We start from the raw sequence: 17,491 nt of genomic DNA, 5'->3' as shown, positions 1-17,491 counted from the left end.
TCGGAACAGGTAGACCGTGTTTTTGGATTAGTCCCTATATATACATTCACTTCCCTATATGACCTCTTTGCCCCTAGGTTCGTACTGGACCAACAAAGGCAGAATGGCAGCCGCTGTGGTCAACCCACCTCCAATATACGCAGGTGCGGAGCCTCTGACATCGAGATGAAGTGCAATGAGGGGAGCCTGAAATAGACTGGGTCAGCCACCCACTTCCGTGGATAAAGGGCGTTACATGTATAGACTACACTCACGATGACATTCGATATCCTCCCAAAGATAGACACGAGAGCATTCCCCGTCCCTCGGTTTGGAGTGGGGAAGACTTCGGAAGTGAAACTGTACATCACGGCATACATGGCGTTACTCGCGAATGAGTACCCACAGTTCCAACCGAGTAGGGCGTTCGAACTTCTGGAGGTGGTACTTCCGAGCAGGCACGCGCCGGACAGGACTGTCGATTGCCCATGAGCGGACGATCACGGATGCGAACGAGAGATATGACGAACCGCAGGTGAAAGACATCGTCCATCTCCGTCCCAGATAGGGCAAATCGACGGCTTTACTGGCCAGATAAGGGGCTAGTATCCCACAAGTGGTTATAATAAGTTGCTGGAGAGGATGTCATTCATCGAAACCGCCTAGGAAGGAGCGTATACTTGCGTTTCTGTAGACGATGGACAGAGACGCATCTCCAAAGACCGCCCCTTTTGAAGCCAACAAATATGGGAGGAAGCTGTAGTACAGCGCGGTCCCCAAACCAATAGAGCCTGCGCAGGAGTTAAAATCTGATCGCGAGATTAAATTGACGTCCGGGCTTACTCCAAAGTACGATCAAAATCACCGTCGATACCGCCGTCTTTGCGGGCTGGAAGAGAGCTTTCACTCGCTGTGCCACGAATCTCGCTTTCTCGAATATGGAAAGCGTTTTGGTAGCGTCTTCTCCGCCGTCATCGCGCCTTGCAACTCTGAAGTCTTCCACCGAAAGAGACGTTGGCACTCCATTGAACGCAGCGATTCGCTGAACGACCTGGACTGCCTCCTCTTCACGACCTCTGCCAAGCAGATACCTCGGGCTTTCGTATATCGGGAATAGCCAGAACCTGATCGCCCAGAGGACGATAGTGCAGGAGCCGATGATGAACATCAGATATCTCCAACCCATATTGTCCTCTTTACGACAAATCTGACCTTCAGCCGCAAACTCACAGGAGTAATAGGTCATCAGAGGCCACGCGGCCAGGGTCATGAGGATGTTGCCGAAGATCCAATACATGGAAAGAGTGGTCAGAAGGTTGGCGTGTGTTGAAGGCATGAATTCTAACGCGGGGTTAGCATGGCAGGCAGCCTGATCACGGAGATATGGACGAACCGAGGAAGATAGCCGAGTCGATGGGGATGTTTCCTGGATTCCAGTTCATGAATATGTCAAGTCTTGAGTCCCTGTGTAGCACAAAAATGAAAGGACAAACCTCCAGCTCCGAATCCCATGAGGCCAACGAGGATGGCCAGCGTTGCGAAGTTGTTCGCGCCTCCAGACGCTAGAGCAAATACCCCGGAGACTAATAGAGTCAGATTGAATGGAAGCCTGTCGCCACAGATGAGACGCTTCGCAGATAGCAAGGCCAGAGAAGGTACTCACACTCGGCCAAGAAGATCGGATGCGACTCCCCAGATGCATGCGCCGGCAAGCATCCCACTGTAGACAGTGACGACGAAGTATGCACCGTCAATCTTGAACTCTGAGATGAGTGTAGGGATGAGAAGACCAGCGAGCAACTTCAGATCGGGAGGAATTGAGCTCGCAGCCAGTCAAGTTCAGTGGTATGGCGTCTCACCGGTAGCGCGCCATCGCTGTAGTGCCCGGAGATAAGTCAAAAAACCTTTAGTGCGTTGTCCAGCAGAGAGCTTACATGAACCAACCAAAGCCTGCTACGACTGCAAGGCGACGCTGGTACAGGACAGGATCGTTAGAAGGCTTTCGTTTGCCCAGAGAGATACCGACTCACATGGTACTTCCCAAACCCGATAGTCTGCATAGCGCCGTTCAAAACTTTCAACTTGTGGTCGTATGGGGAATCTTGGTAGGGATATTCCTTCCCTTTCTCAATTTCAGGGGATACCACGGCGGCGGTTGTCATCGGTGGTGCATCCGCAGTCTCGAGGGAGGCGGTCTCCGCGTGTCTAGAGGGTTTAGCGTCTGTACCTTTGGGTTTAGCTGTTCTGGTCATGGAGGAAATGGTGAAGGATGGGTGACTGGTTTTGGCCTAGGTAATAGCCGGGAATGAAAAGACTGGCAGTGAAGACAAGGTCTATCTGATCAACCTTCAGTCGAGTCGCGCCATATGAAAGCAGGATAGCAATGCGAATCGGGTCAGAAGCCGTCTGAGCATCTGAGCATTTGGCGACTGGTGTCGGAGTGCAGAATCCACATTCGAGTCATGCTAATTCGGGCGAGATTCCAAGGCAAAGTTTGACAGGGTTCGTATCGGGAACTGTCGCGAATGTAGCAACATCTTTTGTTCTGTGAAGTCGTGAATTATTTGCCGACTTTGAAGCGAGTATCAACTCGTGAGTCGATTCGTCAATGGGCGTCTGGGGACAAGATGGAAATTAGTTCCCGGCACGTCAGTGTGAAATACGAGGGCGCGAGAAAATGATACTGATGGCGCATTGGCGCATCAATCCCGCCTTTGCGGACTTCCGGCAAGCTTTGCATAAATGGATATCGAGTCGAGGATCGAGATATCAGGTTGATATCAGGTGTCCTGCAATTCTGGCATATTCAACCTATACGTATACAGGAAAAAATCAAGACCAAGTGGTCGGTACGTCAAGTCCGGAAGTAACACCTCGGTCATTGTGCTGTTCGGGATTATTCCAGATATACCATAATCAATTCGCTCCTGGTTCCTTGAGCCCTTCAATCTAGGATCACGGAGAGCTTGGATATCACTGAACTACTTTGGTTGGCAAAGCAGGTTCGCAGTTGAATAACCATAAGACTTCCGATCTCGTCCTGCAAGGTTGGACACCAGAAAGAGGATTTGAGGCTGGTGCTGACGCAGAGAGCAGATATTGGCGAGCTAATTCTCATTACCTACGAGTGAGGATTGACCATAGAAGTTGCCCAATGACTTTGAGTTTTAAATATGCTCCATGCTTCCAGAAATTTTGCTCAAAGTGAGAGCACCAAGGGGGTAGCCCGAGTATCACTGCACAGAGTCGCGTCAAAATTTGAAACTGACTTTCTCAGATACACTCTTATAGAATGTGACTGAAGTAGATACGACAAGGCAAAAAGAATTCCAAGTTTCATGGCTATTTCGTTCGCTGACCCCTCTGCCAAGCCTCCAGCGACCGATTGATGGAATCAACACAACCAAACACTGAACCAGGCATGACGCGTTCGTCGTAATTGGCAATCAACCCGACGCGTATCTTTCACGACGACGACGAAGAACGAGCGTAGACGACGATGGCCAGCACACAAGCTTCAAAGCTCAACCTCGACGAGTTCATCGGGACAGCGTTGTCCGCGACGCCCTCAGAGCTGCACCCATTTTTCGAATCGTTCAGATCGTTGTATTCAAGAAAGTGAGTAAAAGACTGCAATTTCTCATTGTAACGTCTCTAAATAACGTTTCCTTAGACTATGGCACCAATTGACTCTCAAACTATTCCAATTCTTCGATGAACCGCTCGCGAGGCCGTTCCGAGTGGACGTCTTTGAGCGGTTCGTGCGCGATTTCGAGACCAAGATCAACCAGCTGCGGCTCGTTGAGATGGCGGTCAAGGTAGCGAAGGATATCGACAGTAAGTACGTCTTTGAAATTCTAGCCAGGAGTTGGCGTTTGACCTGTTGATCTTTAGATCCAACAACCCATCTCGCCTTTTTGACTTCCCTTGCCGAACGTATCGACACCGAGAAATCAAAGCAAGCGCACGTCCTTTTGCTGGCTAGCATTGCCCACACGAAACTCGTCTATGGAGACTTGGAGGGCACCAAGAATGACATGGATTCCGCATGGAAGATCCTGGATACGCTAGAGGGTGTGGAGAGCTCTGTGAACGCTGCATATTATGGTGTTGCGGCCGACTACTACAAGGTATGATGGTCAGTTCATCTTCTGCGTGCTTCTACTGACGGCAAACATAGGCAAAAGCAGAGTACGGCCCATACTATCGACATTCCCTCCTTTACCTCGCCTGCGTCGATCCCGAGAAAGATCTAACACCAGAGGAGCGCCTTCTTCGAGCCCACGACCTTGGAATCTCTGCTTTCCTGGCAGAAACAATCTACAACTTCGGTGAACTCGTATGTTCTTTGTCTTCGATCTGCACTCGCACACACAGTGATGATCCCCTTCTAGTTGATGCACCCTATTCTCAACGCCCTGGACGGCACGCAACATGAATGGCTCAAGAAGCTCCTATTTACGTTCAACGAGGGCAACATCGGCAAGTTCGAGGCATTGGCACCGCTTTTCCCTCAAGAAGTGCGAGACTTTCCTTTTTGTTCGGTGTCCCTGATCGCTTATGTCCCATCTCCAATAGCCGATCCTACAGGAAAACTACGCTTTCCTCCGGCAGAAGATCTGCTTAATGGCCCTCATTGAAGCCGTCTTCCAAAGGCAGTCGAACGACCGAACGATGTCTTTCCAAACCGTTGCAACAGAAACGAGGCTACCACTGGACGAGGTCGAACATTTAGTCATGAAGGCTCTGAGGTTCGTCCTGTCTTCTCGATCCCTCTTGCCTATCACTAACCCGACCACAGTCTGAAACTTATCCGGGGGTCCATCGACCAAGTCGACCAGAAGGTCACAATTACCTGGGTTCAACCACGCGTGCTTTCGCGAGAGCAGATTGGAGGCCTTGCACAACGGTTGGAGAAATGGGTGAACGACCTTAATGCGGTTGAGAAGAGGATTGCACCGGAGGTTCTCACTAGTGCATGATTGAGGAAGATGTGTAGAAGTATGTATCGTTAATGATTTCCTTTTTCTTGGTCAGGATATTCAGGGTGAATGCTCAATCCGACGAGGAAGCTCGCTGTTCCCGTGCACATTGCAGACTGCGTCTATTCTACTATCGCAGTCCTACGCCGTCGTCATCTGGTCCTAACAAAGAACCGCCCGACGCATCGGGGCGCGTGGTCCGCTTAAGGTTCTCCGCACAACAGCAAAAGCTAAGTACAGCTTCTTGTGCTGGAAACAACATCCACGAATTCTCAATATGAACAAAAGGCGCCTTGTCTCTGCAGCCTCGTGGCTCTCGAAAACATACCGTGAGATATGATGCACAGCACTGGGTTGGACCCACACAACTGCGAATGGTTATTATCTTGTCCCCCATCTATCGACCAGGTTTGACTGCAGTTTCTCCCCCTCTCTCCTGATCTCAGTCTCTATCCACTGCGAAGAATCCCAGATTAAGATGGCTCGGCCCCGTGCTCAACCTGACGGAACGGGACACATGTTTGCTGCCGCGACGGACACTAGCATCCACGGCGGGAATTTCGTCTCTGCTAAGGATTATTATGACAAGGTCACCAACAACCACGGTCCACAAGTCACCACCAACAACTACGGTGTAAACTATCGCGACTATCGAGGTAGTGCTGCCCGAGCTATCTACAACGACAATGCGCGGCACAGCGTATCATATTATGGACCTGGGAGCGCGGCCGGGCCCGAAATCACCTACAACGTTAATTACAATGGTGAGTTTTCACCGACGGATGGTCAAGGATGGACTCAAAGTGCTAAAATTCTATTCGCCCGCCTGTAGGACCATCGAACTCGTTGCCTCCATGTGAGCATTCGCATCTCTAGAGCGATCTGGGATCTTTGTGACGCATAAGTAGCCGGGAGTGACCTCGATGCCTTCGTACAAGAGACTTTGCGCAAGGCTGGGCTACAAAATTACAACACTGGTACTTGGCAACCACCTGCAGGTCAACATCCACCTACGAGCCAACACCCACCTGCGAGCCAATATCCGCCTACGAGCCACTATCCACCTGAGAGCCAACATCTGAATCCACCTCCAAGTCAGCATCCTCCTGCGGGCCAATATCCAAATGTGCATCAACACCCTGCAGGGCCTCCACCCCCAGAGTGGTGGCAGCCTCCACCTCGTATGTACTCGACTTTGTAGATGCAAGCTGAGTATGCTGACATTGTGGACCGAAAAAGACCCAGAGGAAAGCGTTTATGAATACGATTCAAGCCCTAACAGGCCCCATCCTCCAAGGCGACGGACTCATGGGCAGCACGAACGCCCGAATTCATACGAGCACCCCACTGGCCACGGATACGAGCCTTATCCCCACCCTCCTCGCAACGCAGCAGCACCACGAGACTTCCCGCCCGACCCCAGTTGGAACAGAGGTACGATTGATGTCTATCCTTTTCGATGCAAACTCACTGGGTGCGTAGGGCACCATGATGAGGACATGGATTGGGAGCCCGAGCCAGACTATCCTCCGAGGTTTCACCACGCTGAGGAAACGAGAATCCGCATGTCCCAGAATATTGACATGACGTCTCGACGAGACGAGACTCGTTCAGGCTACCCTCGAAGCAACTCTGCTTCCCCATCGCCTGTGCCCAAGTTCAAGAGCAACAATCCTTTCAGGAACTTGAATATGGCCGTGAATCAAAAAGGTACGTCTGCGTTGTACCTGGTCGAAGGAGCAGAAACTCACCTGCTATGTGACAGCTGAGATCCACGCGCACGTTCCATTCGAGGGTCCTTGGCCACCGCAATCTCGATGATCATCTGTTTGGGCACGCCTGTTTGGCGCTGTTAGAATCCGAGACCGTCACCTTTAACCGCCCGATCGCGCTTCTCGGAGTAGTTTTCTTCGAAGCCTTGACTTTGTACTTCTACGTTACTGTTCCCTTGTCTCGTTCGAACCGAAAGCCTGTCCCTCGAATTTCTATCTTCTGCTTATTGGCTGTAAGCATGCTCCTGCTAATGGGGAAACGCCTTTTCTCACAACTCCGCCGATGAGCACTCCTCCCCGAATGAGTTGGCCACGCCTTTACAACAGCTTTCGCTTTTTCCGCAAATAGGCAAGTTGAGCCAAACTCGCCTCTGTAAGGAGTAGTTGAAACTCGCTGTTGTGACTTCTTACAGTTTCTGTGGTCCACGAGCACAACACGCTTTTCACTGGTATGCACAGCTTAGCGTGTTGCACTGCAGCTCTTGGTGCAAGTTGTCTGGTGACTCGTGGTCATTAGCGCTGAAGAACGAGCTGTAAAACACAGCCCAGAGTCATCCCCACATGCGCAGCCTCTCGGTTATCGATGTCATCTAACACCCTCCAGTAATAGCAGAGGTGGCGTTTGGCTCAAGCGACAGAATATGTCGGTGTGGGTCCACGCCATGAGACTGACAAACTGTGCCATTCTACTATGTATGCGTTGTTGCCATCACTTTGGCAACGTTCTGTACCGCTTCCTTTGTTGTGGAACGTGTATCGATGGAAATGCGCGTTGTTTTGCCACTCAAGGCGAGAATAGGTACCTACAATATGTATTCGGCCGGGATGGTATAAGAAGTGCGTTACCAAACTACTTCCAGTCCGATCGCGTTTATCCGACCCCCTCGCTAGCCGTCCTTTGGAGCGCCTCCGCTCAATTTGGGATAACGGTCATGTCTGAACAGGTCAGAAATTATTGCGGGCCCAACTCGAGCATGTTCCAAGGGCACAGAGACCCATATGCCAACGGCGACAACTTCAGCGCAGGACGCGACCACAATAACGGGGATCTGCCCCGACACTCTGACAGCACTCCGAGTGTATCAGCCAACTACTACTCAAATAACGCCAAGCACTCGCAGAACACTTACTATGGCAGTACGCATATCGACACGACCACCAACAGTACGCCGCGGATCCAAGGAAATCCGTCGCTGTGGTCTGGGTCGACGAATAGCAACGGGCAGAGCAACTTTCCGTTACAGCCAGGGCAATGGCTGGGTTTGGGAGGCGGAACATCGCTCTCGTTCGACCCAGCGACAAATCAACCGCTGTTGCTCGTGAACGATCCGCACCCACAGGCAGGTGGGTTCGTAGGATTGAACGGGTTCCCAATCCATTCGAACACCGAGGGAGGCACGTTAGGTGAGCGGACTGATACCCTTGCCAAACCATCCAAAACTAATTTGGCGATAGTCACCCCTCAACAAAGTTCCCCAGAACTGCAGACATGGCTCCATGATACCCTCCGTGCCTCCAGAGTTGCTATCCACTCGACACCAGCACCCGTTTTTACTCCACCTCCTGAAGAAGGTGCCCCTCGTACGTCCGCCTTTGGTTTCATTCACCTTCAAAGCTCGACGAATAACTCGTCAATCCAGCTCCTCCATTGCCCGCTCGACAGTACACGGTCCTACTGAAAAATGGCAAGTTTCTCGGATTTTACTCGTCTGATAGTGAGCCGCAAAAGCCCACGCCTGGAGCTCCGAGATCAACTAGAGTAAAGCGACCACCTGAGCTTCGAAAGGCCAAAGCTGCTCCCAAACCCTCGCCGGAACTCAAGGAAGGTGTTTATCGACCGCGCTCGAAGAGGTTGCACCAAGGTTTGGGGGCTGTGGATCTATCGGGTTAGCCTTTCTACCCACCTTTCTACTGGCTGGTCGTCGGAAATGTTTCTGAGTTCTGATTCTCTGTCTCACTACAGATCCCAATGAGCAGTCGGCCAAGCGAAGGAACCTGGGTCCCCGTCAGGAGACGTCTCTCCGTCCTAGCTCTGAAATCGCTCAGCCTTCGGCTTCGGACAGTCGCCCCAAGTGCGAGCTGAAAAGCAACAACCCTTACCATCCACTGCGACGTTTAGAACGAGGTACGCCGTGTCGGTCAAAACCTTGCCTCATTGTCATTGACGCTGTTTCAGAACCGATGCCGACTGGAGAATGGAATAAATGGGCTGGTGTGGTCGCATCATTACCTCCCGAAGGTGAGTAGCAGACGGACAGGCTGCTCTTCAAGGATGAAGACTAATCGATTCCGATGTAGCATCTGAGGAACCGCAGGCCTCTTCCTCTTCGACCAGGCCTCCTGCAATTGAAACCTCCCAGCGGACCATTGGCTCTACCACCTACAACTATGCCACTATCAACCATCGTCGAGACAAGCCACAACGCGTGAAGGTGAATCTGAACGATCTCCTGCGACCATCACGACCACCTGCTAGGAGTGCAGACTCCACAGAAGGTTCGGTCGCATCGACCAGCGATCAAGAAATGGAGGAAGTTGAAGAGATCGTTTTGAACAATACAAAACTCCCCGGCAGCGACGCTACAACGCCATTGTCTTCGACGACGGGCAGATCGGATAGGTCCAACTCGATCGGTACTCCTCCTGACGATAAGAAGAAACCCCGATGGCATCGGCTTTGGTGGCGTGGCTGAGTCGTCCTTGAAGCTTGATGGGTTAAGCGGCAGGTTTTCAGTTGGACGGTTATTTAGTGCTCAGCCAGCAAGGGGTAGCTAATACATAGGTTACATGGATTATAGCAGGCGTGATATGTTAAGAACGTAGGCGTTATCATCAAACGAACGGTTCTCTCGATGTTGGGAAGGAGTGACTATACTTGAGTAAACGAATGGCGATATTTGAGGGAAGGAGTGGTCTGGGTTACACTAATCCTTGAATAATCAGTGTCGGCGTGTCGAGCCCTCCAAATCAACAGTTGACTCTCCCTGAGACATGTACGCAGTCAGGGCAGCAGTACTGGCATTCGCAGATGCAACATCGCTGCTCGGTAGCTTCCTATCCAAAGCCCATTCCTCATCGACGTAATTGTGAAGAGGGATGTCTTTCATGAGAAGGGAGCACAGCAGTCCTAAACCGGCGATCCCAGTTAGGACGTACCAGATCGGTCTGAGGCTTTCTCCAAAGGCATGCTGTACGCGGCCTTTGAGAGGTTCAGGCAGCTTTTGGATCTCAGGAATGAGAGCGTAGACTTTCTCGACCCCGCCATCAGCGAGCTTTACGAATTGAGGGGGAAGTTGTTTCTTGAGCTCATTGGTGAGGATGGCACCTCCGAATGCGATGCCCCAAATCTACGAGATCGTTAGTCCAGTCAAAGGATATAGTGATAGGGCAAGTAATAGGGACGCGCCTGTGCCATTGACCGGACAAACGCAAAGCAAGCGAGTGCCTGCGCGTTCAGAGTTACTGGGAGGGGTGATAGAACAGGGAAGTAGGTGACGGCTATAGCTTCTGGTCAGGCGAGGATCTCCATGCCACCTACTAGTGTGAGCAACGTACCAAAGATTATTCCAGCACCCGAAGCAGTGATAACGCAGATTCCGATGGAGTGGGATAACGGAGACGACGCGTCTACGATGGAAAGGACACCCATACCAACCGTGAGGAGGATCCATCCCACCCACAATTGCGGTCTGTATACTTTCCACACGGTGACACTGACACCCCCGAAGACAATGAAAGGCCTGTATTCACACATGAGTAATACTGAACCACGAATTATCTGGACGAACGAACCCAACGGTCAAGGTTCCACCAAACATGTCGATACCAGACTGAATGGGACCGGCGTCTTTGCAGGCTTGGAAGTAAACTGGCATGAAATCTACGGTAGATGGTTAGTGGCCTATCTGGGCCGACACAGATAAACGTGAACTTACAGACCCATGCTACCACCACGAGGGAGTTGACGAATACTTGAATATATCTACAGGAAGGTGTTAAGTTTGAATACAAGCACGAACTTGGAAAAACGGTTCTGCCCACCCCGAAATAGTCGTCCGATTTCCCAGTAGTTCAGGTGCCACCTTTCAATCTAGTCAGGTGCGTAATGAAGATGTTCTAGCTGAAGGGACTCACAGTCGGATGCGACGCGAACTTAACCTCATAGAATAGCCATACAATTAATCCTAGAATCCCAATGATGAGGGGAAGCAAAACCCGAATGTCTCCCCATTGATATCGAGCTCCTCCCCAGGTCAGGGCGAGGACCAGAGCTGATGAGCTCGCCAGTACCAGAAGATTCCCGCTAGTTATGTACAATCAGTCCAAGTGCCCGAGAAATGTGGCAAAGGACTACATACAACCAGTCCATCGCAGATAGCTTCTCCTTCAAAGTGCCTTGTGGAGTTGGAAGGGACATGAAGGCGACGATTAGCACCAAGGAGACTGCGCAAACGGGCAAGTTCAAATCTGGATCAGATGTGACAGTCAGCTCAGACGGAGATAGGAAAAAAATGGGAGGTTCAGAATGCATACAGAAAAGCCATCTCCAAGCGTTTTTCTCCGCGAACGTACCGCCGACGATAGGTCCGATAGCCACAGCGACTGCCCATGTGCTGGTTTGAGATGAGAAGGCATTAACCCAAGCACGCCTGTGAATTGGACCTACAGCCCGAGGAGTCCATTGTACGTGCCACGTTCTTGAAGGGTCACCTAGAGCCGTTTGTGAGCGTCTTGTTATCGGCGGTCGCTTGCAATACCATGCGCACCAAATCACTTATTACAATCGCCGACAAGGAGATGATAGCGCCCCCACCAATACCCTGAATAGCTACGAAGGCGTGGTTAGCTTGAAATGGATCCAGGAATGTTTTATGCTCACCTCTTGCAGCGATCAACCAGTCCATAGATTGGGCAGCTCCACAGAGCGCGCTCCCGAGGGCGAAAAAGAAGAGGGCAATAATGAAAGCGATCCTCCTGCCTACGATCTGTGAAAGGGTGAGTTTTTTCGAACGTGTTTCGGAACGACTCCTTTTCACCTGTGCTAACCCGCCACTCATCGGCAAGAACGCTGTCGAGGTGAGCTACAATTGGGTTAATCGCGTTGTGGAGCAATCACCGAGTTGATAGTGAGCATACCGCATACGCAGTGCCTATCCATGCGAAATCGGAACCCTTGAGCTCATGGACAATGACAGGGAGAGCAGACGCAAGCGCTGTCTGATTTTGACCTGTTAGTACTTCGCTCAATCACCAACGGCTATATGCTTACATAGTCCAGTGCACTGAGAAAAAGAGTGACACAGAGCGAAACGAAAACGAGCCAGAACTTGGCACCTTTCTTCGTGGATCCGACCATGGTAATTGGCGGTCAAGTTACAGATAGCAGGGGTGGGGTATAAGGGACGAAAGGGGTATGATGTCAAGGGTGTTGTCGATGTCAGAGCCTATAAATCACTGCATATCGTCCCTCTGGAGGACGGTGAAAGGCTAGCACCGAGCTCCAAGAAATATGGTCAGGAGAAGGGCCGCATTTTAGACATGCGAACCTGGTCCATGGAAAGGTAAACACCCAAAGGGAACACACTTTGAGTCACTACATTCCGGACAACCGCAGATGGTGTGCGGGCGACAGCGCTGGGAATCGCATCTACAGGGAGGCCACCGGTTGCACGGAAGATTCTTATGCGAGGGGAGACACACGTGGGTAAACATATAGCATTCGATGATCCTTTCTTCCGCGGTTTAGGAAGTCGTTTCAGTCCGTCGGTGTTTGTTGGTCGGTGTTGAGCGACAGGCCCAAGGACAATACTTTGTGGATACGGGTAGACAGCGCTCACCCTTGCGCCGATGACGGTAGTCTGTGACAGGACCTACAGAGCCAAGGTCCCAGCGCCGGCATCACAATAGGTCATTCCAAGAGTCCCAGGGAATAGACAAGAAACTAGTGGGAAGTGCCCCAACCTAAAGAGAAAAGAACCGTGGGGGTAACCAGATGCCGCCGGGTGTAACCAGAGAGGGGAGTTCAGTCGCTGTTATTCGTATAAAAACTGAGAGAATTTCGACAGCGTAGAAGCAGGAAAGCAAGAGGGAGATATGGCGCTGAATTTTGTCTGTCCGATGTCCTCCAGCTCGACGGCTTTGTCAGTGTTTGGATTACAGGGCACAAGCAACCAAACCGACGAGCCCAAACAAGCGCCCAGCTCAACACCATTGGCCACCCGGTCGAGAATGTTGATGCATAGCATATACCTATAGGTGTACTACTACACAGAAATGGACAGTAGACGATACGGACGAGTAGTAATTAGGGTATCTATGAAAAAAAGATGTCCGTGACCCTGTTGGGGATGAAGAAAAGGAGAATACTCTAAACGGGGGCATCCAGGAAACCCCTCTCCAGCCATTCAATAGTAGTATTTGTCAGGCTTGCGACGAGAGACGGGTTGTCTGATACGAAGAAGTCGTAATAGGGATTACAATGTAGACCTCCCTCCTGGAACTCGAACTGGACTTCTGTGCCCTCCCTTGTCAATACGGCATTCGTAAACCGGCGAGTTTCCTCCCCCAACACCTCCTCGCCCACAGAAACCAGAAATCGATCCGCGAACTGAGGTAACCTGTCCCACCAAACGTCCCTGGCGTCGAATGGTTCCGCATATTGCTGCCGAGACGTCGGGATAGCATTCACATAAGCGCCCATCCGCCTCAACGAATGAGAGACGTCGACAAGACCTTGGAAGTCAGTGCGTTTCGAAGACTCCGATCGGCTTTCTGCTGTAACGAGGGGAGACATCAGGTAAACACCGCGGATGGGTGACGAGAGTTTCGTGATTGGCCCAATGCTTTTGATGGGATGGAGAAGTTGGGAGAGAAATTGCATAACGATGTTGCCGCCCATCCCATCCCCAACGATATGAAGGTCTTTGGGGTGGGTTCCAGTTGCCAGGAGGTGATCTACGGCAACTGCGAGCTGGCGAAGTTGGGTAGGGAATGGAGCGTCTTGTATGGGTGCTACAATAGTTCAACAATTAGACTGCAAACGCGAGCGGTGGTCCTGGCGAAAAACAACTCACTGTAGTCGAGGAATGCTACTCCAACCTCAATGTGGCTGCGCGAGTTTAGCTGTCGTCTGACATAGTTCCAAAAGCTCATAGAGCATTCGGCGAGAGGAGCGCAGAAGCCACCACCTATATCTAACAGTCAGTAAACTGAGAGCTACTCGGCAGATGAGGAGGGGTTCTTACCATGAACGACTAGGATGACCCTATCCTTTCGTTTGGGGCCAATCCAGAAGAGGCCTGAATCATCCACAAACTCTTCGACTGTGCCAGGTAGCTGATGTCGTCTGGTCCAAGAAGAGTATATGCACGAGGATGGCCCCGGGAGATTGGGAAGTTCGTGGTTGTCAGACCACGCTTCATCGTAGTAATGGCGAGAGGCATAGGACATTGTGGAGTTGAGAGCTTGGTATGGAATAGAGTGGGATAACAAGCTGTGATCGAGGACAATAAACCTGCAAAGGACGAAAATTAGCACTTGGGAGCAGCGGGTTTGTAAAGAGAAAGTAACGACGAACACAGTGAAACGTGAGACAGAGTCGTGTCTTGGATGTTTAGTGTGGACTGGAATCTGGAAAGCAACGGGATATATATAGTCGAGCGGAAAATTTGATAACTGATCGCTGAAACGTGGGGAGCAGGGTCGGAGAGGACTTGTTACGGATCTTTTGTGAATCCTAGCGAGGACATAAGCCCGTGTTTCCGTCCATCCAGGCAGTGCGGTAGTTCGGTCCCTCAGCCGAGAAGGCCGGGGTCTAGCGTCGGGGCTTGAACTAGATCGAGCCCACGAAAAATCAGTTTAGGACGTCATTTTAATACTCTGCGTACGCGTACGGTCGAAGGCTTCCAAGGCCAGCGCTCTTGGCCAAGTAAGCACGTCCCATGGAACACCCCTTCGGAAAACAGAGGGTGTCCCATTGCTCCACCACGCCGGCCACGGTGCCCTCGGTAACGCGGTACGATGGACACCTGGTTTGTTTGGGCCTCAAGATGCCGACCGATCATGTCCGGGAGATAAAAGGCAGAGGTGGATAGTGGGCGCAGTCGCGGTATGGACCCTTAACCCCAAGGTTCGACATCAGTCTCGAAGAAAACGTTCGCGATCCTGGCTTAATCACGATAAGATAACGTCCGCATCACCAAAGCTACGGCCTTGTCTTGGCGACTCGATCGATTCCCATTCGTTTCAAGGCTGCTGGAGAATAGCACACTGTCAGATATGGAGGGCGGTAGGGAAGGGTGAGCCCATACCTCTACGAACGACTAGTTACTTTGGTATTGGGACCCTCGAGGGAATGCATAACACGACGACTGCACGCAGCACGAGGCGCGGTACGAAGTTGAGCAGAATCATATGCAAATGAAAGGTGGGCGGATCTCGTTGAAATTGGTACGTAGCTTCCATGCGAATGGACTCCATATCCAGAGCCTCGACGAACACGCGCTTCTAGTTGGGGCTAGTCGATGAACTGCTGTCTTCACTTGAAAAGACGACTTCGCTTCGAGCTTTCGCCAAGAATAAAATTTCCAATGACTCGATCTTCACCCAGACCAACAAAATCGAAGGATATTCTCCCAATGCCTCCAACAGATCTTCTCTGTGCACCAATTCGAGACGACACGAGACCCTAGACTCTCTGCCTGGCGATGTTCGTCAAGCACACCAGACTGGTCAAGACATGATCATGAAACGAGGTCTTGATAAGCCGGTAAAATGTCCAGATTTATCAGAGCCGAAACGATAGAACACCTGGGAATCTCCAATAATCGGTAAAGATATGATTCTGGGATTAGATGCAGACGACGCACCAAGCTTCTCTCCTCCTCCTTCGGCTCGAGCTAGAATTGCATCGCCTCGGGAATTTCACGTCCTTTGGGCCCAGTTATTCAGAGCTGTACATGGTCTACGTGTCCCCACCGCCTGTGTAGTCAGTGTGCCCTGCGGAGGGTGCTGGTTCGAGCTTGCCGTTTTGGAGTATTATCGGCGGATTATACAAGAATTGGCAACATAACGAGGTATTTCATCGAGTTTGCAAAGTAACCGCGAGGGAAATAAGCATGGAGCACAGTAAGCTGCGACCAGCATTAGATTGGTTACGGGGAACGGAGCGAGAGCGACATGGAGTCGGACCCAGTCGGATGGTGATATCGGCTTGTTTACCTATGCCTTCCTCGTGCTTGGTTCAGAGGATGTCGGACAACGAAGGCAAATACTCGACGGCGCTCGGCGCTCTGCAGGGAATGCTTCTACAGGTAGCGTACCACTAATCTACACTCTTCTTTAACCCATCCTTGAGCCAACTAATAATTACAGGGGAAAGACTAGAGACCAGAGTGGGCCTGTCCCAAGCCATGAAGTCGTAATAAGGATCATTGTGAACACCTCCCTCCTGGATTTCTAACTGAACGTCAGGACACACTTTGGCAAGTCGTGATTCCACAAATTCGACGACATCGTCTCGGAAGCGCTCCTCCCCTCCTACGGAAACGAGGAACCGGCCCGCAAAAGTAGATACCCCTTGGAACCACGAAGTGCTCGACTTCAGAAACTCGATATAAGCCTTTTGCGAGTCGGCGACCGCGCCAGTGTAGAGCTTGCTCCATTCAGTCAAACTCTTCCCATTTACGAAGTCATCGCTTCGCGTCTGGGTGTAGGAAGAGCTGATGCTCTCGAAGGTAACCCATGGGGACATGAGGTAGACACCACCACAGGGCTCCGATAACTTGGAGATAGGGCCAATCTGCTCCATAGGATGCAATAGCTGCGAAAGAAGCTGCAGGATAAGGTTGCCGCCTGCAGAGTCGCCCACGAGGAAGATGTTCCGCGCATGCGTCCCCGTGGCGACAAGGTGATCAATGGCAACCGCAAGCTGGCGCAGTTGGGTAGGGAAGCTGGCTCCTGGAAGTAGGGCTACGTATCATGGTTTTAGTTCATACAGGCGAGAGACGAAATCGATTCACGGAAAGGCTTACAGTAATGTAGCGCAACAAAACCAGCATCCAGTCCATGATTGCCTTTGAGCTGAACTCTTGTATAATTCCAGAAGCTCAGGGCAGAGTCAGTGAGAGGTGCAAAGAATCCGCCGCCTGCCATGGCATTCGAAGTAGTCAGCCCTAAGGACACTTTCGGCAATTGTGCCACATACCTGGGACGTATAGCACCACCTTGTCACGTCGTTTGGGACCTATCCAATACAGGTATGTCTCATCGACCAAGTCTTCTATCGTTGTGTCCAGGCGCTGACGTGCAGCCCAAGACTCATACACCTCCCGTGAGTCGCCAGCCAGAAGTTGAAGTTGAGATATCGTTGCTGTCTCATTCAAGCGCCGGAGAGCTCTTACGACTACTGGTTTGGATATTCCACTAATCCGTTTTTGCTTTAGAGCAGTCCCGATTAGGTCCCAGGTTATCGCGAGCGCTGTGCCAGAAGAGCTCCCAAGGTGAGAACGTCGTCGCTTCTGCGGAGAAAGATGAATAGTGACTTACGCATCTTAATTATGGTCGTGACGAGCCCGGCGAGCTCAGCCCAAGAGAGTGAATATCTGGTCATATCAACCGAGGAGGCTGTAGAGGAGGTATGGTGGGGCGTGTTGGGATGGAATGAGGTTGAAAGAGATGGCTTCTACGGGGCTGAGCGCTGAGCGCCGAGAACTGAGAATGCGAAGGCAAATCCAAATCGGACTTACAGTTACCATCCGA

At 51.3% G+C, this 17,491-nt stretch overlaps 7 protein-coding genes across 7 annotated transcripts; 3 read left to right on the top strand and 4 right to left on the bottom strand.

The window, feature by feature from the left end:
* Positions 1-54: 54 nt before the first annotated feature.
* CC1G_15342 (membrane transporter) lies at positions 55-2,231 on the bottom strand (the record flags this gene model as incomplete). Its single annotated transcript, XM_002910389.1, has 11 exons — positions 55-186; positions 255-454; positions 510-581; positions 660-770; positions 823-1,320; positions 1,373-1,405; positions 1,473-1,588; positions 1,643-1,779; positions 1,839-1,854; positions 1,914-1,951; positions 2,010-2,231. 11 exons carry the CDS (start codon positions 2,229-2,231, stop codon positions 55-57), a joined length of 1,575 nt encoding a protein of 524 aa, XP_002910435.1.
* A 1,212-nt stretch (positions 2,232-3,443) lies between these two features.
* On the top strand, positions 3,444-5,012 carry CC1G_02145 (proteasome 26S subunit). Its single transcript, XM_001834357.2, has 7 exons — positions 3,444-3,597; positions 3,653-3,816; positions 3,874-4,109; positions 4,160-4,318; positions 4,374-4,499; positions 4,558-4,730; positions 4,781-5,012. Exons 1-7 carry the CDS (start codon positions 3,479-3,481, stop codon positions 4,959-4,961), a joined length of 1,158 nt encoding a protein of 385 aa, XP_001834409.1. The 5' UTR covers positions 3,444-3,478; the 3' UTR covers positions 4,962-5,012.
* Positions 5,013-5,439: 427 nt separating this feature from the next.
* CC1G_02144 (hypothetical protein) lies at positions 5,440-6,782 on the top strand (the record flags this gene model as incomplete). Its single annotated transcript, XM_001834356.2, has 6 exons — positions 5,440-5,725; positions 5,794-5,817; positions 5,870-6,142; positions 6,201-6,395; positions 6,444-6,671; positions 6,727-6,782. 6 exons carry the CDS (start codon positions 5,440-5,442, stop codon positions 6,780-6,782), a joined length of 1,062 nt encoding a protein of 353 aa, XP_001834408.2.
* An 883-nt stretch (positions 6,783-7,665) lies between these two features.
* On the top strand, positions 7,666-9,426 carry CC1G_02143 (hypothetical protein; the record flags this gene model as incomplete). Its single annotated transcript, XM_001834355.2, has 6 exons — positions 7,666-8,137; positions 8,189-8,314; positions 8,374-8,619; positions 8,697-8,858; positions 8,910-8,972; positions 9,032-9,426. The coding sequence occupies 6 exons, from the start codon at positions 7,666-7,668 to the stop codon at positions 9,424-9,426; spliced, it is 1,464 nt and encodes a 487-aa protein (XP_001834407.2).
* A 246-nt stretch (positions 9,427-9,672) lies between these two features.
* On the bottom strand, positions 9,673-12,089 carry CC1G_02142 (MFS multidrug transporter; the record flags this gene model as incomplete). The annotated part of the gene is made up of 14 exons (XM_001834354.2): positions 9,673-10,080; positions 10,158-10,195; positions 10,289-10,473; positions 10,526-10,613; positions 10,669-10,715; positions 10,753-10,823; positions 10,868-11,036; positions 11,092-11,200; positions 11,306-11,346; positions 11,400-11,443; positions 11,500-11,561; positions 11,613-11,814; positions 11,870-11,950; positions 12,003-12,089. 14 exons carry the CDS (start codon positions 12,087-12,089, stop codon positions 9,673-9,675), a joined length of 1,632 nt encoding a protein of 543 aa, XP_001834406.2.
* Positions 12,090-13,100: 1,011 nt separating this feature from the next.
* On the bottom strand, positions 13,101-14,246 carry CC1G_02141 (hypothetical protein; the record flags this gene model as incomplete). The annotated part of the gene is made up of 3 exons (XM_001834353.2): positions 13,978-14,246; positions 13,807-13,920; positions 13,101-13,744 (listed from the first exon to the last, which is right to left on the bottom strand). The coding sequence occupies exons 1-3, from the start codon at positions 14,180-14,182 to the stop codon at positions 13,101-13,103; spliced, it is 963 nt and encodes a 320-aa protein (XP_001834405.1). The 5' UTR covers positions 14,183-14,246.
* Positions 14,247-16,055: 1,809 nt separating this feature from the next.
* CC1G_02140 (alpha/beta hydrolase fold protein) lies at positions 16,056-17,342 on the bottom strand (the record flags this gene model as incomplete). Its single annotated transcript, XM_001834352.2, has 4 exons — positions 16,056-16,702; positions 16,765-16,878; positions 16,938-17,210; positions 17,279-17,342. The coding sequence occupies 4 exons, from the start codon at positions 17,340-17,342 to the stop codon at positions 16,056-16,058; spliced, it is 1,098 nt and encodes a 365-aa protein (XP_001834404.2).
* Between the last annotated feature and the right edge of the window lie 149 nt (positions 17,343-17,491).

This window comes from Coprinopsis cinerea (genome assembly GCF_000182895.1).
Source record: "Coprinopsis cinerea okayama7#130 chromosome 10 map unlocalized cont3.10, whole genome shotgun sequence".
Taxonomy (NCBI): Eukaryota; Fungi; Basidiomycota; class Agaricomycetes; order Agaricales; family Psathyrellaceae; genus Coprinopsis; species Coprinopsis cinerea.
This window is presented reverse-complemented; position numbering and strand designations above follow the sequence as displayed.

Bases quoted from the DNA above. Each gene is read 5' to 3' on its own strand.
- CC1G_02145 (XM_001834357.2), top strand. From the start codon at position 3,479: ATGGCCAGCACACAAGCTTCAAAGCTCAACCTCGACGAGTTCATCGGG. The intron at 4,319-4,373 runs GTATGTTCTTTG...ATCCCCTTCTAG, and splicing joins TCTACAACTTCGGTGAACTC to TTGATGCACCCTATTCTCAA. The intron at 4,500-4,557 runs GTGCGAGACTTT...CATCTCCAATAG, and splicing joins CACCGCTTTTCCCTCAAGAA to CCGATCCTACAGGAAAACTA.